Here is a 22,079-nt window from a genome sequence, read left to right on the forward strand (position 1 = left end):
AGGCCTGACACCCCCAGCCCCAGCCATGCCTCTGATGACAATCTGGCCCTGATTTGAGTCCTGGAAGCAGGGAGCTCCCCACATCCTGCTGACAGCGAGGCTCTAACCTCTAATGCTCTGAGCAGATGCCCAGTCAGTCCTCAAAAGCCAGCAGGAAAAGACTCTGACCTCCAATTCACTCCATCACGGCTTGATTTCAGGCCTGCAAGCAATTAGCAGTTGGCATCAAACCCAGTAACAGACAGAGGCTGCCCCCCACATACACACGACTCACATAACACACACACAGTCAGGTATACGTGTGAGTGTGCACAAGTGGGTGTGCACCCACAAGCACCTGCATCCACACGTGGGTGGGCACACACAGGTTCACACGTGCACAAAGTGTCACATCCGTTGCATGGGCTGCATGCAGGTGTGCACACACACGGGGCTCCCTTGTAGGCTGCACACTCACACACACATGCGTGTGCATCTCAGTCACAAGCATGTGCAGGCACCATACCAATGTGGGTGTGCAGACTCGCACGTGCACACCTGGGTCAGCCCCTCCACATACGTGGGATGCAGGACGCTTCTCCGCTCACCCCTCAAGATGCCTGCGGCCACCCCCGCCCACCGCTCAGCTCACATGCCAGACAGAAGGCTATCAGGCCCCCGGTGAAAACGCTGGTGTTTCCTCTGTCTCTAGGGTATTTTTAAGTTTTCCGAGAGACTGTATTCTTGTATTGGAGAGAGGCTTGAATTAGGAAGCGGAAAACCCAATCATCCTTGAAGGCTGCCACAGGTGGGGCTCCCCAGGCAGCACCGCTGAGCCAGGTGAGAGTCTTCCAGCTCCGGGGTTTAAATGGCACGAGGCTGGGGAGCGGCTGGGCTGTGGGGCAGCCGCCACAGTGAGCCAGACGACCCCGGGGAGCTCTGGAGCCCGGCTGGCCCTTTGGAAGGGCCCACACTGAGGAGAGGGTGTGCGGATGCTCCAAAGCAGCTACGACCTGGGGGAACCATTGGCTCCCACCTTAGGAAGCAGCACCCGCAGAGCGCAGCTGAGGCTGAGACAGATAACAAGGGTCACAGCAAAGTGTCACCACCAAAACACAAGGGGCTTTCACAGAGTGGGTTCCTCTGCCGGGGGCTCACCCTTAGGACATGGGAGTCGCTGCTGTGACTGTGGGAGTCGCGTCTTGACAGATGTTCTTAGAGACCACATCGGCTTTAGCCAGCCCACAGAGAACATGCTAAACAGAACGGATGGACTTTGTAGTGGGTGAGGGGTGGTGAGATGCCTGGTGACTCTGAGTGGCAGAATGTAAACGTTCAGTTCAGTTCAGTAGCTCAGTCATGTCCAACTCTTTGCGACCCCATGGACTGCAGCACGCCAGGCCTCCCTGTCCATCACCAACTCCCGGAGTTTACTCAAACTCATGTCCTTCGAGTCGGTGATGCCATCCAGCCATCTCATCCTTTGTCGTCTCCTTCTCCTCCTGCCCTCAATCTTTGCCAGCATCAGGGTCTTTTCAAATGAGTCAGATCTTTGCATCAGGTGGTCAAAGGATTGGAGCTTCACATTCAGCATCAGTCCTTCCAATGATGTTAGGAAGACTGACGCTGGAAGGACTGATGGTCTAACCAAGGGCCAAGAATTTAAGTACAGCTCAGGCACGCGCCTTGCATGGAATATGAAATAAACACCGGAACAGGGAGATCAGTGAAAACCCTCCAGAAATGGTCCCCAAATCTCAGATGTGGGCAAGGAAGGGACTTGAAAGGGGCTGTTTTCATGGGCTATTTTCTGTGCAGTTCTCACAGCACCCCAGAACTCTGCAGGACTCAGCAGCTCACAGGAGAAAGCGTGTATCCTTCTGCTCCTCGACCTGTGACTCAGCAGCAGTTCAGCTGCCCAGGGATGGGCTCAGCTGGGCGGCTGTGTGTGGGTGGGTGGGTCCAGGTCCGCGTCACACGGGTTCATCTGGAGTCCAGGCCCCCTGAGATTCCAGGAGCTGAAGTAAGCCAGCACTCTGCAAACAGTTCACATCCAAAGCTCAACATCGAAGCAGTGGGCATGCGTTCAATGCAAAGAGGAAGGGGAGGAGAGGTGAGTATTTACTGAGAAGCAGTCCTAACTGCCGACAGACCTAGCCAGTGCTTCCTGTTGCTACCGTTTTGTCTCTGAGTCTTGCCTTGTTTGTGCTGAGATAAACTTAAGGTGCTGGCACTCCTGTCTTGACCTGCAGGATGATGTTTCCTTTACCTCTTCTTTTTCTACCCGGGTGCCACTGCTGTTTGCAAAGATCAGAGAAAATTTCCCCCACTGAGTAGAAGCCTTGATGAGTGGGTGGCACCTTTTTGCAATTTAGAAAAAGGCACCCCTTTCTTGAGGTGGATGCAGCTCTATGCTAGGACAGAGAGCTTGGCAAACAGAATACAGGTTGAGTTTTAACCCCACCGCCTCAGAGTCTGTCCTTGTGTAGTGAGCAACCTACTCAACTGTACATGGCACCCTGTGTCTGTACCACTCTTCTAGCTCTGCGCTAGCAAATAACACGAAATTACACATGTAGGTCAATGGATGCCCTCTGAAAAACAAGAAGGAAATGACTCCCATTGCTTTCCATATTCAGTAGGGTGTACACACTTTATATTTCAGAGTGGGGGGCTCATACAAGTTCACTCAAACTTTCTCTTCCTGAGATAGTAGAGATGAGAATGCAAATTTACTTGAGTTGGACAGTGTGACCCAGAGTGATCACAAAAGAGGGTTGGGAATAGCGATACTGACATTAGCCTTGAATATTCACTATACGAAGATTATAAGAATAGTCCTGATATCAATACATCTGAACGGTGCTACATGAGAACGTCCGACGGGGAGTGTGGCATGGCTCAGCAGCTTTGAACCTAGTAGTAGATAAGCCTCTGCACCAGAGACGTTACATCACAGTATCTTTAGCCTCATTCTTAGCTTTGCCTTCTCAGCTCTCCAAGTAGATGTCCATGTGGGCCCTCCTGCCCTTTCAGATCCTCCAAGGGATTTTCCTAACCCAGGGGTTGGACCCAGGTCTCCTGCATTGCAGGCAGATTCTTTACGGCTTGAGCCACCAGGGAAGCCCAAACTGTAGCTATTAAACAGTTAAAATGATGGACACGCATCCTTTAGCATCCCAGGGGCTGGCAAGGTTTGCACTTGAAAGGAGCGGGAAAGGGTGAGGACCCAGAGGTGAAGGGTCACAGGCAGCGGGGCCGCCCCTGTTCTCAGCACTGGCCAGCCCCAGGGTCGGGAAGGATGGGCTGCCGTCGCTGATCAGACACACAGGGTTTCCGTTCGGCCGCTGGCCTGTGCTGCTCTGACAAATTAGCTGCATGCCTCACTGTCCTGTTGGCCTAACTCTCTGGGTCCCAGGTGAGTAGGTGAGCTGTGATCCACGGTCATTCAGGGGTCCGGGTGGATGTGGGCTCGCTGCCCTGTGAGCTCACTGTCTATCCTGAGGTATCGAGAGCTGCAGAGATGGGAAACGAAGGATGCGGGGGTCACAAGCCTTGGACCTGAAGTCCAAGTGGGTCACTTTGCCCCAGGACCATTGGCCAGAGCTGCTCCACTGTCCCTGACCTGCCCACCAAGAGGCTGGGAGATGCGTGGGTGTGCACAGAGTGTTTGGGGAGCCGTCGCCCCACAGCCCCACCCCCGACAATCATCCTGTGCCCTGGTGCCAGGCATCCACAACCAAGGCTCCCTCCTTGGGAGCAGCCAGCCGTGCCTCTGCCTGCCCGGGACCCGCCTGAAAAACGCGATCACTGCTGGACCCAAAGCCTCAGCTCTGCTGTTGCCAACGTGGCGGCTTTGGGAGCATGACCTATGCCCTCCGGGCCTCACGGATGCTTTCCCAGGAACAGGACTGTGCTCCCGGGGCTGTGGGACAGGACCACAGAGAGCTCCCAGGAGTGTTCGTGCTGAGATAGACGGGTGGTCAGGCTCAGGGCTTGGCAGGTCCCGGGGCGGCCAGAGGGTGGACCCGGGTGAGCCGTGCCCAGGGAGGGCGCTCTGCCTGCCTTCATGGCTTCACGTTGCACGGCCAGTCCTCCAAGAAAGTGCAGGACGAGGGGCCTCCATCTAAAGCTTCCCTCAAGGGTTCCCATCAAACAGGTGTCTATTCTCCGCTGGAAGCAGAATCTAGAGCACAGGGTGCTGGGCTGGTCACATGACGGCAATGTGCCCCCTCCTTTCCTGTCCCAGCGCTGGCGTTCTGCAGCCTCACCAACAGTGCCCGTGCTTCCGGTTTGAGAAGCTCAGTCCTGACCCCGTGGACCCACTGCAGTGAACTAGACTCACTCCCCAGGAGTCAGCAAGATGGTAGAAACATCAGCCGTGATAACAGCTCCATGTTAACCGGGGTCCTGGGCACCCAGCAAGACTCAGTGCCCGTGGATGCCCAGCAGGACCCAACACCTCAGGGCCCCCTGCAGGACCCCCTCGACATCTCCATCAGGACCCTGCATGTCATGCCCTCGCTCCAGGCAGCATCCTGAAGGCCTCCCAGGGCGGCTCAGGGGGGGCCTCCCGAAAGCCCGCAGGCAGCTTCTCTGCTTCCTTCCCTCCAGGTTTCAGAGGAGGAGACGGAGGCTGAGAGGGGAAAGGAACACTCTCAGCAGGATAACTGCATGCTACGCCCTGGAGAAGGGGATGGAAACTCACTCCTGTGTTCCTGCCTGGAGAATCCCCTGGGCAGAGGAGCCCACAGTCTATGGGGTCGCAGAGAGTCAGACGTGACTGGGTGACTCAACAGCAGCGCAGTGCAGCGCCCACAGGGGACTGAGAACCTCTGCATGGATGGTTCTACAGGAGGGACAGCGTCTCGCTGGGTCACACGGATTCTAAAGTCGGGGGGCTATGTCACGGATGCCACGGGCCAGCAGAGGAAGCTGAGGACCAGTGACTGGAGGACGAGGACTCACCCAGACCCACCTTGCGCTCGCCGCCAGGGAGAGCTCCACGACTCAGTCTCCTGGCCTTTCCATGGTGGGAAAAGCGGAGTCCACTGCAGGGCTTTACTGGGAGATGGTTTAAGAGAATCCATGTTACTTGAGTACTGGCTGGACTGGGCTGAAGAGTGTCCCCCAGAGTCACGTCCATTCATGAACCTGTGAACATGACCTTATTTGAAAGTAGCACGGTTGCAGATGGACGTGAAGGTGAAGTCATGCTGAATTCGGGTGGGCCCTCAATCTGATGTCCCTGGTGTCTTTGTAAAAGGGGGATCTGGACGCAAACTGGCACGTGGGGAGAAGGCCGCGTGAGCACAGGGGCTGGGGCGGTGCGCCCACAAGCCAAGGACACCAGGGGCTGATGTACCGAGGCTGGCAGAGGTGAGGGACACACCGTCCTGGAGCCCCAGGAGGGAGCAGCCCTGCTGGCACCTGCCACCGACTCCTGACTTCCATTCTCCAGGACTGAGACAAAAAACCCCAGTTTGCGATGTTTGGTTGGGGCAGCCGCAGGAAGCCAGGCCCTGACAGGGACCTCAGTAAGCACAAGGGCTTCCCTGGTGGCTCAGACGGTAAAGAACCCGCCTGTAATGCGGGAGATCCGGGTTGAATCCCTGGGTTGGGAAGATCCCCTGGAGGAGGGCCCAGCAACCCACTCCAGTATTCTTGCCTTAAGAATCCCATGGACAGAGGAGCCTGGCAGGTTACAGTCCATGCGGTCGCAAGAGTTGGACATGACTGAGCAACTAACACTTTCTTTCCAGCAACACTAGGTACAGTCATGATTTAAGACAGAAAGACACAATGGGCCAAAAGTCTAGGTCACCTGTCTGCTGGGATAGGAAACCCTGAGGAAGAGCTGGGATGTCTCCTAAGGAAGCCACCGGCCGAAGGACATGCACACAGGACCTGAGAGAGCCGGTGGGGGAGATGCCTGGCAGGGTCTCCGAGGGAGCCCTGGCTGCTGGCTGTACATGTGGTGCTGTTCCCACCACATGCCAGCAGTGGGCTTATGGTAGCTGCAGTGCAGGCTACTAGCCTCCTAACCTGAAGGGGCCTTGAGAGAATCACTGCGGAAAGGGACATTCCTTAGTCCTGGAAACCAGGGGGCAGTTTGGGGGGTGGAGGCTGCCCATCCCCTAGTTGGCGGCCAGCCATCTCCGCTGGGGTCCGGAGGGCCGAGGAGGGTCTTCCGAATACAGGGCTGCAAGGCCAGCTCTGAGGCAGAGGGGATTCTAACACACACTGGAGCAGAAAGACTGAGAGAGCCTTGCAGATGGCTGCCACAGGCAATACCTGGCAGGCAGACTCCTTGGGGGAGTTCAACCTTCTGCGACCTTGTGGTGGGCTCGCCGGCGAGCGCTCAAGCTCTGTCTGTCTCATGCACGCAGTCAGAGGCACAGATACGCCTGCGATAATCTCCAAGTTTTGCCAGGACAGTTTTATTTGACGCGGCCCTACAGGCTGACACCCCTCCTTCTCACCCCACCGCACATCTTACACACGCACGCCTGCACAGCTCAGACGTGGAGCAGAAACTGGAACTTAGGCAGTCAAGAACCTGCAGCCTTGCTGCTAACCAGGGCAGTAGCCAATGTACAGTCGGAGCTCGGCAAATAATTAATAGTAATGAAAACTGACGTTGTAAAAATTAAAGGGAGAGGGCTGATGGAAAGGAATTGGTTTGGTTGTCAGACCCCAGGCCTAAAGGGAAGCACATTGCTTTGGAGAATCTTTTAATTAATTCCAGAGTCTCCCCGTTCCTTCTCCGTCAAATGAGCTGAGTTCCTTTCCTGGGCAGGAGGCTCTGGTGTGGACGCAGGGAGGGATGGGAGAGAGCCGAATGGTTATCAGGGATCATCCCACCTCCATCCGGGAGCCTCCGGAATTTCCCCGCCCTCCCGGCAAAGAAAGCTCAAGGTGGGGGTGACCACGCAGTCTCGCAGTCTCGCCCGAAGAGGGGTTCGTTTTGTAAATGTACTTTTTACTACCTATGAATAAACCAGGAGGTCTACCTCATTCATAGCTAAAATAAAAATGGATCTCTACAGTCTGACCAAGTTCAGCCACTGAGCTGCAGCATTAACTTGTATTCTAACAAGATTAAAATATATTTGTCCTGGGGATTAGCATACTTAAGTCCCCTTTCCCCTTTGGAGCGGTGGCAGGGTACTTTGATCTGCCTTGCGTGGCGAGAGCGCGGCTTGGGCCCAGCTATCCGACTGCCAAGTGTGAAATCGGCCTGATGTCATCCTCAGTCTTCATCTTTTACATCTTCCACCAGTTTAATTATATTTCCGCCACAAAGCTCCGGCGCCTCATTGCATATTCAAGTTTGACTAGGAAGCATTTTTTTTTTTTTAAAAAAAGGTGCAAATGAAACGCCCATGTAGGGGGAAGGGAGGGAGCCGCACCTCGCGGTGCGGAGGCAGCCACCCGGCCCGGCCTGGGCTTGTCCCGGCGCCCTCACCTGCGTGGAAATGTGCATCCACCCAGCCAGCTCTGAGCTGGGCTGGGCGCCTCGCGGGGTTCCAGGCACAAGAGCCGTTGTTACCCCCACGTGTGGCGTCCGGGGCTGTGGGCTTGTGGCTCTGTGGGTCTGTATTACATTCATTCTCCCCTGGGGCTCGAAATCCACCGGGGCTCTCCCTTTGCTGCATAAAAGCCGCCTTCTTCTCGGCGAGCTGACATGTCACCCAGGAATCGCCCACTTTGAGGCCCTGTGCAACCACCAAAAAGAAAAAAAAATTCGAGGGCACTCTCAGTGCCCCAAAGGGCCGTGTCTGGCTGACCTCTGACCACCTCGAAGGAATCAGAGTTGAACTCTGCATGCAGATGCCGAGTTCTGGCCCTCCAGCCCTTGGCTAATTCCCCGGAACTGCGGGGAAGGCCAGCCTGACCGCAGGACAGGCCTTGAGGCCCCAGGGGGGCACCTCCTAATACCTCCACCCCTGGGCCACAAGGGCCTCCCAGGAGGCTTGTGCGGGGGACGGGCAGGGGGAGGAGACCCTTGCCAGGCTTTGGTCCGGGGCACCCCTGCGGGCACTCGTGTTGGGAGAGGAAGTAAACCCCCTGCAGGCATGGCTGGCTTTTGACCTTCACCCCAGGCTGCCAGGCTCTGTTGACACCCCACTGGACAGTGTCTCTGAGACCCTGCACTCTCCGGGGTCGCCAGTCTCTGGGTGTTTCTTCCCCAAGCCAGCCGGACAGAATAGAAATGCAGATGGGCTTCCTGAGCCTTTGAGAGCAGATGGGCCCTAGGCCACCTCGCCTCCTTGGACAGCCCCCTTTGTCCAGGTCTCCCAGGGTTCCCCTCCCGCCACCCCCCCCCCCCCGCCCTGGGTGGGGGTGCACGCAGGTGCAAACCCTAGGTAGACTGAGTTGAAACTCACTTTGTCCATGTGCGAAAACCAAGAGGCAGCCCTGATACTTTTTTTTAAAGGTCCAAATTTAGGACCATCTTTATTTTAAATCATCAGTCTTGTTGAAATGGGAGGTTAACAACATATCACTTCTTCAACTGAATGATATAATTATAAAATTATCTCCACATAATTAGCTCAGGATTATGTTTCATTCTGGTTAGCATGTAATCAAAGCCTGTTATGCTTTTAGCTATAGGAACAGCAATTAATTTCAAAGAGGGTACTTAGACCCTTCACTATTTAGACAAAACAGCTCATTGCACCAGGAGCAGGCGGCTGGCTCTGGGAGGAAGAGTGGTCGTTGTAGTGGCTGTGATGCGCGGGTGGGGTGGGGTGCAGGGGGGACTCCCAGGCCTCCTCCCAGCCCCTGCCGTCTCACTGGGTGCCCACCTCCTAGGCACCGCGTCCACCCATGTCTCCTGGTGACTGAGGCTCACTGCTCCGTGTGGTGATTATCAATTGGAATGGAGAAGGGAGTGGTGTGTGAAGTTGCTGAGCCTCCGTAGGAACCCAAGGCACAGTATCTTGCTCGTTTTGTGGGGAAAGCCTGGGGGAAAGAGCCTGATACGAATGGGACTGCCTATGCTTTTGAGCCCTGTGATCACAAAGGGCACACCTAGCCGTGTTTGGAAGGAGAAGGGGCTCCTGATTCTAGAAAGTGCTGACGGGACTCCTGCGGCTCTCTGGTAGGAGTGCTCCCATCTCTGTTCCGCTTTTCACAGCCACGTGAATATTTCATCATCTCCCCCTTCCCCTCAGCCGTCATGTAGAGGCCGCCTGGCATGGCAGAAGTGCCGGTGGCGTTACCAAAGTCAGGCCCAGGGAGCTGAGTACAAGTTTCCCCTAAAGGAGGAGAGTGTGACTGCCCACCTAGCAAGCGCTGTTCTGTGCCACAGGCTTCTGTTCTTTTCCTCATAAACACCCCCTTGCAGGGAGCCTGTTAGGTAGCAATTCTTTCTGCCTGAGACATGAATGATTGGGCTTCAGGGCACAGGATTGCCTGTTCACAAAACTCAGCCCTTCCCTTGCCCCAAGTTTCTTTCAGTGAGAAGAAGTGCTGTTGTATAAGTATTTGCATGAAAAAATATGGAACTTCATATGCTGAGCCTGCACATGTCGGGAAACTCAGCCTAATGCTTTCTTATCGGGCTTCAGTCTTGAGCCAAACAAATTTGCTGTTGCTCAGTAGCTAAGTCGTGTCCGACTCTTTGCCACCCCGTGGACTGTAGCCCACCAGGCTCCTCTGTCCATGGGATTCTCCAGGCAAGAATACTGGAGTGGGCTGCCATTTCCTTCTCCAGGAGATCTTCCTGACCCAGGGATCAAACCTGTGTCTATTGTAACTTCTGCACTGGCAGGCAGATTCTTTACCACTGAGCCACCAGGGAAGCCCTAAGAAACAGGTGTTTGGAAATCAACATGTCAGTCGTTCCTCCTAGAGACTGAAATCTGCCCAATTTAACCCAGAAGTTTTGGCACTGGGGGCGGGGCACAATCTGAGACTTAAAACTGACAGCCTCTGAGTTACTTATCCAGGTACCTTTCTCACAGTAGCAGAGACATGGAACCGGCCTCCACAGGAGTAAATTCTGCAAAAGGCTGCTGACCCTGCCGTGTCCCCCCACTTTCTGAACCCAAAGAAACGCAGCTTTCCGGATTCACATTTTGTTGGGGGGAAGTGTGAATCAAAATCCTCGGGAGAAAGTTGTGGCCTAAAGGGGAAACTCGGACGGACCCACCACGGCGGCTCCATGAGGCCGGAGAGCCCGGGCCGGAGTCCTGGCGAAGTTAGAGGGAGCTGCGAGGGGCGGCAGACCCCCGAACCGGGCAGCAACTCCTCGAGGCGCGCCTGGCAGCTGGAGCCTGTGATTACCCATCCAGAGAGGAGAGAAAAGCAGGGAGGGGGGAGAAAGGGCAGTTAGCGGAGGGGGTAGGCCGGGGGAGGCGGAGGGCAAAGCCCGGCGCAGAGCCTGACAGTCCTCTCGCAGACAAAGGACTTGGCGGGAGGAGCGAACCCCGAACGCGCCGGCTGAAAGGCTCAGGCCGCGCGCTCGGACCGCGCGGCCAAGTTTCTCAGCGCGACAGATGGGGCCGCGCGCCCGCCCGGCCCAGCCCTCCAGACGGTCCGCGCCCGCGGTGACCCCCACCCGCCCTCTGCCCCACGGAGGACCCCCGGGCGGGGGCTGGGGCGGGGGCTGGGGCGGGCCCCTCCCGGCCGCGCTCCCCACTCGGGCCCCCTCTGCGGACGCGGTCCACTGAGGCCCCGTGCTCTTCTTCCCTCCCCGGGTGTCTCCGGGGAGACTGGGCTGGGGCTGGGGGCTCTCTGGGACGCTTTCCAGCCTGAGGGGGCGAAAAGGCGGCCGAGGAGGCAGGTCTCCGCCACTCTTTGTTCTGGGCAAAGCTCTAGGCTCGGCCCTGGAAGGAGGGGTGGGGAGGGACCGCCAATGGGGCGAGGCTGGGGCTCTGGTCCTAGCGTTCCCTGGGATGCGGGGCGCCTAGGGGGTCTGGGGACTCCCTCCCTCCGCCCAGAGGCGCTGCCAGGGCCTGGCGAGGGCTGGGGCCCGGCTCGGCAGGGCAGCAAGCTGGGCCACACCTGTTCCAGAGACTCTTGGGGCTCCCCACTGCCCCTGGGCTGGCCTAAGATGACGAGGTAGTCAGTCACCCCGATGGCTAAGCAGGAGGCTAACAACAACAATAACAACAATAATAATAACGCGGTCCTCGTCAGCCTCAGCAGCCAGGCCAGGCGTGCAGCGGACCACTCGATTAAATCTCACAATGAGGAGTCACTTTAATGACTATTATTACATTTCAGGCGATTTCAGGAATGGCTTTTTATTTGCTCTGAGCGGAGAGCATAAACAGAATGAACTATCTGAGATTAATAATGAAAGTATGAATGACCTACTCGGGCTTGCGCAGCCCCGCTCCCGTCGTGCGCCCTGGAGCTCAAGGAGCAGGCACCGCTCGCGCGCGCGCGGGTCTCCCCCAAGCAAAGGGCGGCCTACGGGGTCGCGGGACTCAGCGCAAAGCTAGGCCTGCCTTCGGCTGCCCCTCGCCCACCACCCAGCCCACCCCGCCCGCCTGCTCTTGAAGCCAGAGGCCTCGCCCTCGGCCCTGATAGGAGAGAGAAGCGAGCAGAAATGGGGTTCCCACCCCGAGGCCCGGCTCAGGGCTGCAGTGGGTGCCTGGAGGCGGCGCGGGGTGCCGGTTGGGGGTCAGTCTCCCCGGAGGCCTTGGGCGCCAGTCGCTATTAATCTCCCGGGGCATGGCAGCCCGGCCTGGCGAGCGGCAGGTTTTGGCAAAGCCGGGCCCTTCCTGGGGGCTCTTGGGGAGCTTCCCCGGGCCGGCAGAGACCGGAGAGGTCGGATATTAAACCAGCGGGAGACAGAATGACTTTTAGCCGAGACGGAGCGAGCAAACACGGCCTCGCATCCGGCCCCGCGCGGCCGGCAGGCGTATTTGCATATATAGTGTGTGATGTTTGCCGTATGTGTCACATGCCAGGGCACACTTGTGCCAAGCGGTCCAGAAACCCCAGCAATTTGCCCTTTTCAACAAAGGGAAAACAGGAACGATGAACCTTCTCGGAGATCAGACTGGTGGCGCACACTTTTGCCCCCTAAAGAAAGCCCTTGGCAGTCCACTTCCTGCGACCTCCGCTGGGCGGGTGTTGACCCTCAGATTCTGACTCCATCCTGAGGGTGGAGGCTCACTTATTCGACCCCACTGGGCAGCTGGAGGAAGGGCTGTCTAAACACCAAGGAATCCCGCTGGGTGTCTGGTCCTGCACCTTTGGGGGAGCATGTTCCACTGGCCTGGGGGGCTGTGACCATCCATGCTCAGCTCTCAGGCCTCAGCCTAGTCTCCGCGCAGCTAAGGAGGCCTGGGGACACAGCCAACCGGAGGGTGGGGGCCATGCAGCTGCAAGCCGCAAGGACTTCCTTCCTAAAGGAACCCTGCCTGCTGCGGGGGTGACAGTCTGGTGGGGTCCAGGTGGGGCGTCACCGGTACTGCAGTCTGGATCCAGATCCGAGCTGGGCAGAGCTGTGGGGGCCCAGGGGGAACTCAGTGGTGGCTGGACTTCACAAAGGGGCATCGCCTGCCCTGCAGCCTGACTCTGGTCTCCACTGTCTGTGCTCAGTCGCTTTGTTGTGTCCAACTCTCTGCGACCCCACGGACTGTAGCCCGCCAGGCTCCTCTGTCCATGGGATTCTCCAGGCAAGAATACTGGAGTGGGTAGCCATTCCCTTCTCCACGGGATCTTCCCCACCCAGGGATGGAACCTGTGTCTCTTGTCTTGCATTGGCAGGCAGATTGTTTACCACTGCGCAACCAGGGAAGCCCAGCTCCTAGTGAAAGTGGCTGGTGTGCACCGAAGTGGCTCTCCATGAGTTATGAGAGAATTTAAAAACATGTAATAAACATAGGAGCAAAACCAGAATCTCAGCGTTTGGAAGGTCTGAGAGTTCATTTAGTCCAATTTCCTACTGGAAGAGGGGAAAAAAGCAAAAGCAAAACTTATGCCACTGTAGGCCTAGTGTCTGCTTGCACACCTCTGAGGATGGGGAGCTCATTACCTTACAAAACCATACATTGCCCCTTAACAGCCCTATGATTTGCCAGTGGGATGAAAGACAAAAACTAAAAATGATTGCTGCATGTGGCTATGTGACCTTTTTATTAAAAGGAAGGAGAGGCCAATCAGGTAACAGAAGTTGGGCTAGTGTGGTTTTGTCTTTAGGAACCCCCAGCTCTGCACAGGGACACAGTGGTGGCTAAGGAAGACGTGGTCCTGCCCCATTAATGCTCCTGGGACCAGGCAGTGGGACCAGGCTCCGGAGCCTCTGCAGCAAGACCCCAGAACGTGTCTTTGCAGAACCCGGGAGCAGCTCAGCTCCTGCCTGGAGGCCCAGCGTCCTTCCCCTTGGGAATCCTGTGTGGAACGGAAATGCCTAAAAGGTCGGTCGCCTTGGGAACAGACGACCCTCTCTAGTCTCTGAGCTCCTTTTACTGGGAGAAGAAAACTGTAGCCAAGAGAGTTTGGAAATAGAACAGTGGGGTTCACAGGGCCACGTCGGCTGTCCTCTGAGGCCAGGTGAGTTGCAGGTCCCAAGGTCAAAACTCCCATCCACTTCCGGTCCTTTCCCTGCATCCGCCTTGGGATGCCGTCAGTCCGTGCTCTGGGGAAAAGACAACAACCCAACGTACAGGAGAAGAGCCTCTTTGCCACAGGTCAAGTGAGAGCTCCTCTCCCCAGGGGCTGAGTGCCTCTGTCCGGGAGCAGCCAGGGCCAGAGACGTGTTGTGTTCTGCAGGATTTTAAATATTTATTCAAAGAAAAAGCGCCGGACTTTGGAACACTTCCTTCTGGTAAAGAAACGTGTATTTAAATTCCTTTGGTTGTTCTGTACTCATACAGGAGACATCCAAAGTGTCTTCATTATTTAAAAAAAAATTATGCCTCTGGCTACAAAGGTAGGCGTGTGCACACCCGCCGTGGAGGGAAAGATCTGAGCATCTGAGCACCACGGCAGGTCAGCTGGGCTCAGAAACACACTTAAAAAAAAAAAACCTACTCATTCCATCTTGGACAACTGATATTTTACAATAAAGTGGTTTTTTTTATTTAATGTAACTTTCAAGAATTTCAACACACAAAAATGCAGGGGAAATGTTCACAATTTTGATAACCACAGTCGTAAATAGAAACATTCATTTCTTATAAGATTATAAATATTTGCTACTGGGACTGTAAAATGCACATGTGTAATAAACTAAAAAATAAAAATAAAAAAATAAAAACCCCAAAACTTTGCTTCCTGCTAAAAAGGCATATCATTTCATTGAGTTTCCTAAGCAGCAGATGGTTATTCACAGAATTTTAAATTACAACTTTTGCTTTTATAGTTTTTTTTTTCTTAAAAAAAAAAAAAAAAACAGGTTTACGCTAGTATGTACAAAGTGAAACTATTATCGCAGTGAAATAAAGAGGTTTAAGGCAAAGAGAGAAGTTCACCCTCAGTCCTCAGGGCAGGGCCCGAGGGACCCCCCTAGGCTGTCCCGGCACAGACGGACATTTGGACACAATTCTTTTTCCATACAATAAACAGAAGACAGTGTGGAGCTACAGATAAAGATATAGATAATGTGTTCGTTTATATATATGTACTTGGTGGGGATATATTGAATATATTTCATTTACACTGTACCACACTTCAAAAAATAAAATGTATATTTAAAAAAAAAAACAAGACAAAAAGAGATAAGAAATGATTATTTACACATTTTCTTCTTTCCTCTAGATCCTGGAGAATTCTGAGTTCCTTTAAAAGTCAAGGTAGCCACATGTTCTAGAACTGTGGACTCTTACACGTCTGTGTGTATGTAAGCACACACACAGATATATGTACACATGCACACACAGATTTACCATGAAAGAATGCTCTCTATAGCAGAAGCGGCCACTTTAAAAACAGAAAAAAAGACAAGAAAGTGAAGAAAAAGGAAAGAGGGGAACCGCCAGCTCCTTCTCCAGGACTCCACAGCCCCGGAGGCAAGCCCAGCAGACCTTGGCTGCGTTTCTGGGGCCCCCTGGGCATTGCCTGGGCAGCTGATGGAGCCGCAGGAGAGCTTCTGGGCCCAGGTCTGGAGGGACAGGGCGGCCCTGAAGCCTGTGGGCCTCCAGCCACGGGCGCCCTGAGCCTCGGAGGAGCGGAGCCGGAGGTGGGACAGTCTGGCGCTGGAGGCAGGCGGCTGGACAGGGGACAACGACGCAGATGCAGACGGAAGGATGCAGGGAGGCACGGGCCAGGCCTCAGCGAGGAGGAGACAGGGAGGGAAGGCAGGAAGAGGGGAGGAGGGGAGCTGGCGCGCCCGGCCCAGGCAGCCCCGGGGAGCAGGGCACCGGACCAAGGCCCAGCCGCCCCTTCCCTGCGGTGGCAGTGGCGGGCCTGGGCATGCGGACCCTCCTGCCGGCCTCATCAAGCCCACACAAACAAAGTGGAAGAACTCAGGACCAAGTAGGAGCTATTTATTCGGTTCACAGTCGTGTGAAATGCAGCAATAAAAATCTTTGGACTTCAGCAAGTTGTTTTAATTTTTTCTTCTTTTGAAATTAAAAAAAAAAGTGTCCGATGTCCCATAATGGAACTTAGGGGATTAAAAAAGATGAAACCCTAAGTAGCCCCCTTTGCAAAAAACAAAAACAAACCCAACATAAAGTTAGCATAATCTCATAAACATAAAAAAACTCAAAAAATATTTTATAGTCAGATATTTTGGGTTTCACACCTCCTGTAAATTATATATACATAGAATATTGCAGAACCATAGCTAATACACGATATCTTCACTATTAATGCTGGTATGATCTTTATACACCGGCCCTTGGTTTCCGATTTTACATTATTGCATCATGTAGCCGGGTGGGCTGGGAGTGGCGCCGGCCGCCTGCCCTACTCGCTGTCCGACTTGCCCGCCTTGGCTGTCGTGGAGTGGTTGTACAGGCCCTGCGCCATGAGGTGCGCGGCCAGCGTGTTCTTGCTGCCCGTGGCCTTCTTGATCTTGGCGCGCTTGTTCTGGAACCAGATCTTGATCTGCGACTCGTTGAGGCTGAGCTCCTGCGCCAGGCTCTGGCGCCGCTGCTCCGTCAGGTACCTGTTGGTCTGGAACTCGGCCTTGAGCCGCTGCAGCTGCTCTGCCGTGAAGGCCGTGCGGGGCCGCTTGTCTTCTTTGTTGGGGTTCTTCTTCTTTGGTTTGCGAGATCTGGGACCTGGGGGGGCACAGTGGACACAGAGAGCGCGGGTTAGGAGGGCTCCGGCGGCCTGCACGCTGGAGGTGGGGGGGCTGCCACCCCGCACAGGAGGCTGCCCCAGCCAGTGGCGGCTGGAGGAAAGCAGGGCTGGGTTTGGGGTGGGCCGGGGCGGAGCTCTTGTGGAGGGGGCGGGGAGGGGGGCCAGGAAGTCTGCAGGAGCGGTGGGCTTGGGGGTTGGGGGTAAAGGGCAGGCTTAACGGAAAAGTCAGGACAGCAAAAACCCCAAAACTCTGTGGCCAGGCCTTTTCAAGTCTTTCCTGAGGTTCTGTCCACGAATGGGGACAGGATGGGGTGGCTGCAGGGAGAGAGATGAGCGGGACAGACTGGAGGAGGGGTTGGGGCAGTCAGAGTAGCAGGAAGAGCCCCGCGGGTGCAGGGGGGTCTCCCCACTGGTCCAGGGCCATGGGAGCCAGCCTCAGGTGGGTGCTGAGAACAGGAGGGGTCTGCCTCCCCCAGCCGGCCCTGTGGGCCCACGTCTATCCTTTCCTTTAAGGGGAAGGAGCAGGAGCTTCCCACCCTTCACCCCACCAGGTCTCCCCTCAGCCCCCTGTCCAGGAGAGGGGACACGCTGCTGCCAGCCCAGGAGCTGAGGAGGCCACGGGGGACCCTGCTGACCTTGGGCAGAAGGTTCACACTTCTCACCGACACACTCTTCCCGGGGGTGGGGGGGGGGCGCCCCACAGGACGTGAGGTTGGTGCTGGACGGTGGCGCTGGGGATCCTAGGGCCCCGGCAACGGAAAGGGCCTGAGAAAGGCAACCAAGTGTTGCCTTTTTCTGGGTTTCCGAATGTCAGATGGGGCAAGGGGGTCAGAGAGGGAAGAGGCCTTTGCAGGAGGGGGTGGTGGTTGCAGGTCTGTGAAGTGTGTGAAGTCATGCTGGGGGCCGGCTCCCGCTTCTTCCGAGGAGCCCTGGCTGAGAGGCTGGAGAAGGCTAGAACACCCAGGTCCCCACCTCTCGCCCTACCGGACTCTTCGGGATGAAGCCCAGGGGAAAGATGGGGTGGGGGTTGGATAGGGGGCACTCTGACCAGGAGAGTGGATCATCACCCAGGCCTTCCCTAGCTAGGGATCTGGGGCGGTCCGCAGACCCAGGAGGCCCGGGGAACCCCCTCCTCAGCCCACCGAGCCTTGCGCTGTCTCCAGGAGCCACGATGGGAAAAGGAGGGCAGAGCCCGGTGGAGAGCGGGCACCGGACTGTTCGGCTCAAGCCCCGAGTCTTCAAGATTGGAAGCACACTCAGGCACACATCCACCCGGGCGCATCGCGCCCCCCGCCCCCACCGCGCCCACACTCGCTCACACGCCGAGGTGGCCGGCTCCTCGCCTGCTGCAGCCTGGCTTTTTCCCGGAGGGTGCGGATTCGGAGCGGCTGCCCGCGTCCCGGGGGCGCCGCGCGAGGCGGGCAGAGGGCGGCCCTGCGAGGCCTCTACAGGCCCGGCGGAGGCCCCCACCGCGGCCTCGCGCGGCGCAGCCCGCCCGTTGTTCCCACCCCCAAACTCCCCCGGTCCCGGGGCGCTCGCACCACGCCAATCAGCCCACAAAAGGCCCGGGCCACTTTATGGAAAGGAAATCTCCCTAAAATCAGAGATTTTAGTTCCTTTTCCTTCTTGATTTTCGTTCAAAACGCAAACACTTAAAAGAGTCTCGGAAAGACCAAATCTCCGCAAACAAAACAAAACAAAACAAAACTCTGCGTCGCTGCTTTCGTAAACGCCCGGAAACACACATCTTATCTTACGGGGCTTTTTTTTCTAAAGTCCAGGAAAACCAGCCACTGAGCCAGGCCCGACCTCCGGGCTTCCCCCGGCCTCTGGGGCCTGGCGCGGCCGCGACTCCCGCGCCGCACAAAGCCGGGCCTCGGCTCCTCGCCGGCCGCATTGTGAGCCTATATGTTAATTAAATATTAACAAAGGAGAGAGGCGAGAACAATGGAGCAAATTTCAGATCTAGCTGGAGAAATTGGGGTTTCATCAGAGATACACACAGACCGTTTCTGCGGGCAGGCGACCAGGGGGTGACTTAGTCGCGCTGTGAACTGTGTAAAAGACCCCCGCAAAACCGTTGAGGGTTCGGGGGAAAAGGGGGGTCCGGTCTGCGCGGCCGGCTCGGGGACAAACGGAGTCTGCGCTTAATGGCGGTTCGCAGCCGCAGACCCTCATTTACTGCGGCTCATGCTTCTATAGGGACGTGGACTCAGCTTTTAAAAATCCCGGGTCTATGAAAAAGACGCCCAGAAGCTCTGCACACCCTCACCAGCTCCCCCGCGCACTTCCTCTGAAATCTGCTCCTTTCCTACCCAGGAAACTCGGTAAAGGTCCAGTCTATCTGGGAACAGCAGGCTTTCCTCCTCCAAGCTGTGTGCGCACCTCTTGGCAAATAAAACGAGGCACAGGGCGTAGGGCTCCTCTGTCTGCCTTCCTTCCCTCTGCGGATCTCTCCACCAGCCTCTGCTCAACCTCAGCTGAGGACGACCAGCCGAGCCTCGCTTTCTTCCCCGGACACCTCTGGGAAACTGGGGTGGCAGGATGAGTCTAGGTATCGATCGGGGCGGGCTGGGCGTAGGTCCGGGTCTGGACCGAGTTGGAAGAACAAGCGAGGGTGTGCGCTTCCGGGCCTGTTTTCCAGCCATCCCCGTTCCCACCAAATAAACTCCGGCCAAGGCAGGGATACGCTAGGGGCTAGGAGAGGCCCCCAAAAGCAAGGGAGAAGAGAGGTCCTGGTATTTCTCGCCGTTCTAAGAAATCTGTAGCCCCGAGTGAATCAACCCTGCCCCTCTCTCCGCCTGGCCGTGGCCCGGGTCAGCGTCGGCCGCACACCATGTCGCTGTGTGCGCGTCTTTGTGTTGGGGGCGAGGGATGCTCGTGTCTTCTTCCTCCCGGTAAGTTCCCGCCCCAGCATTGCCCCCGCAACCCCGCGGGCCTCCCCACGGCGGGCCGGGGCACGGGTCCCCAGGGCTCACCTGAAGAAGGTCGGTCCGAGTAGCGCGTGCAGTATACCCAAGCCGGCCAGAGCATGGGCTGCGCGCCCAGGTTGGCGCTGGCCTGCGAACTGTCCGAGTCTGAGCTCACCGACAGGTCGCCGCCGCCCAAGCCGCGGGCCTTGAGCGCCCCGTCTAGGGGACCCCCGGGGTCTCCGCCTTTCTTGGCGCCGCTGTGCAGTGAGAGCGCCTTGGAGCCGCCTTCGCCGTCACCCGGAGAGTCGCTACCGCCACCGCCGGGCAGCGGCCCGCCCGCCCCAGGCGCCCCGGGCGCGTTCTGCCGGGGCTCCCGGCCCGACCCCAGGAGCTGCTCCGCGCCGCCCGCGCCGCCGCCTCCCTCCACGCCGCCTTCGCCGCCTGCCCCGGCGCCTCTGCCTCCTCCAGTTCCGGGACAGCACGTCCCCGCGTCCTTTCTACGGCCAAACTCGGGCCGCAGGATGTTGTCGATGAAGAAGTTGGTGATGCGGTGTGGGTGCTGGTGGTTGCCCGGCGCCTGCAGAACCGCAGGCAGCATCAGAGCCCGCCGGCGGCCAGTGTCCGGGTCGCCCGGGCTGCCGGCGCCGCCGCTGGGGCTGGATTCCGGCGGCCGCTGCCCCTCCGCCGCCGCCGCTTCGCTGGGCTTGGGGTCATTCTCCTCCATGCTGCTCGCAACAAATCCCGAGTCGGTTCTCCGGGGAGACCAGTCAGCCTTCCGCTCCTCCGCTCCGCACGCGGAGACTCCCGAGGCCGGCCGGTGTCCCTTCCCCGCCGACTCTCCCGAGGGCGAGCGCGGCGGCCGCAGCCAGGGCTGACGTCCTACACGTCTCCAGCCGCGCTCAGAGCCGAAGCCACGTTCCGATCCACGAGTTGAGTTAGAAAATACCAAGAGTCGCCCCGCGCCCAGACGCCGGGAGATTCAAAACAGTGCGGTCCGAGTCTTCGCAGCGCACCCAGGAGCTAGACGGTCACAAGGGTCCGGCGCGGACCCGGGGCGCCTCGGGGTTCCGCGCGCCTCTCGACGTCCGGCTGCCTCCGGCTCCGGCGCCGCCGCCGCCCGGCCGCCCGGGGCTGGAGCTCCGCGCATGCAGGCAGCGCGCTCGCCTGCGCTCACGCCCGCCGGAGCCTGCTCGGGCCAACGCCGCCGCCGCCGCCGCCGCCCGGCCGCCCCCGCCCGCGCGCCCCAGCCGGCCCTCTAGGGTGCGGGGCGCGAGCGGTCAGCGCGCCCGCCGCCGCCAGCACGCACATGGAGGCCCAAGGGCCCGCGATGCGCTCGGCCGGCCTCCGGGCCCCTGCGCGCGGCCACCGCCCCGCCGCGGGCCGGGGCGCCCCCGCCGAGCCCCGCCGAGCCCCGCGGCCCGAGTCGCATGGGTGAGCGGCGGGCCGGGCCGGGCCGGGCCGGACCGGGCTGGGCCGCCCGCGTTCCCTCGCCGTCCGCGCGCCCTCGCGCCTCGGCCTCCGCGCGGCCAGGAAATTTCCAGGCCACTCGGCGCAACCCGAGACACTCGGACTCTGGATTTTTGTTCTTATTTTTAACCGAGCCCCCTCGAGTGACGTCGCGGGCCGGTCTCCTGGACACGTGCCTCGGGCCAATGGTCGTGGCGCCGCGCGCCCACGTGACCAGCTCGGTGACAGCGGCCTCCCGCCGCCCCGCCCCCCCTTAAAGGGGCCGCGTCCCTGCGCTCCGGGTGCGGAGCCTGGACCCGCGAGACCGCCGCCGCGTCCTCTGCGCGCGCGCGCGCGCGCTCGCGTTTTCCCCGCGGCTTCTCGGCGATCTGAGAAACGCCCGCGACAGCTCCGCCAGGTCGCCCACACGCGGACGGGGACAAGCGCTGGAAGGGTGCTTTTTTTTTTTTACTTAACATTTCTATGTTGTTTACCGTGGGGGAAAAAATCCCACAATTCCTTGCACAAAATGCATAAATAACATTAAATGAGCTGCCGAAATACAAAGAGACTTCTGGTAGTCTGCCTTGCTGGAGTGGGGAATTGTCACTTACATTTGACTTTGGTAACCCGGGAAGCTTCCCGTCTTTAACGCAGAGCTGACGCGCAGGCCCCTTTCTGCAGACACTCACTGTAAGTGTGCGCGTGCGTGTGTGCGCGCGTGTGCAAGGAGCCGCGTGCATGCGGTCGGATCCCACCCCGGCCACGGATCCTCCTGAAACGTGCATGCAGACCCGGAAGAGCTCAGGAACGCGATGTGGAACTCCGTGTTGGGGAAAGAGAATAAAGGAGCATTGCGCATTATAACCGAATCTTCTTTCTGGAAGGAGAAGGGAAGGGGATGGTTCAGCCAAGCCTTCAAAACCACGTGGAACAAACTACTCCGCAGCGGCTGCCTCCTCCTATGTACCCCCTCTCATCTCCCACCCCAGGTTTTTACCCCACCGAAGGTCCGAGGGACTACAGGACAGTCACTTCTTTTTCTCGTCTTAAAATCTTTTAAATTAGTTTTTCTGGAGGGCCCATATGAAAGGGAAATTAGAAATCAACTGGGGGGTGGGGCCCCAATTTGTTTCCCTTCTCCTCTCCCCTCCTTCCAAGATCCTTTCTAAGCTTCCTTTCCAGCTGCTGTCAGAAAGTCCAACTGGAATTTCTGTTTCCTCTTCTCCCTCCTCCTACTTGTGGCTCCTTCCTGTTCACTCCTCTGTCCTTGCCTCCAGCTGCAGACACGCCACCAAACACCCATTGTGACCTGAGACACGCTTGTCCATCATTTACAAGGCACTTTCATGGAAATTTTTGAAGTTCGAGAAACATCCGAAAGGGCAACTCACAGGGTGCTTGCTGGAGCACTGGCACGGCAAAAGTACATTGGAGGGGGTATGGGAAGGATGGGGAGAAAGGGAGAGCCCATGTGGCTTCAGGGTGCCCAGCAACAGAGGCCTGCTTTCGGTGCCCCTGGGC

General features: G+C 57.6%; 1 protein-coding gene across 1 annotated transcript; it reads right to left on the reverse strand.

The window, feature by feature from the left end:
- Positions 1 to 15,413: 15,413 nt before the first annotated feature.
- On the reverse strand, positions 15,414 to 20,209 carry EN2 (engrailed homeobox 2). Its single transcript, XM_027538496.1, has 2 exons — positions 19,176 to 20,209; positions 15,414 to 16,175 (listed from the first exon to the last, which is right to left on the reverse strand). Exons 1-2 carry the CDS (start codon positions 19,831 to 19,833, stop codon positions 15,859 to 15,861), a joined length of 975 nt encoding a protein of 324 aa, XP_027394297.1. The 5' UTR covers positions 19,834 to 20,209; the 3' UTR covers positions 15,414 to 15,858.
- Between the last annotated feature and the right edge of the window lie 1,870 nt (positions 20,210 to 22,079).

Source organism: Bos indicus x Bos taurus, chromosome 4 (genome assembly GCF_003369695.1).
Source record: "Bos indicus x Bos taurus breed Angus x Brahman F1 hybrid chromosome 4, Bos_hybrid_MaternalHap_v2.0, whole genome shotgun sequence".
Lineage (NCBI taxonomy): Eukaryota > Metazoa > Chordata > Mammalia > Artiodactyla > Bovidae > Bos > Bos indicus x Bos taurus.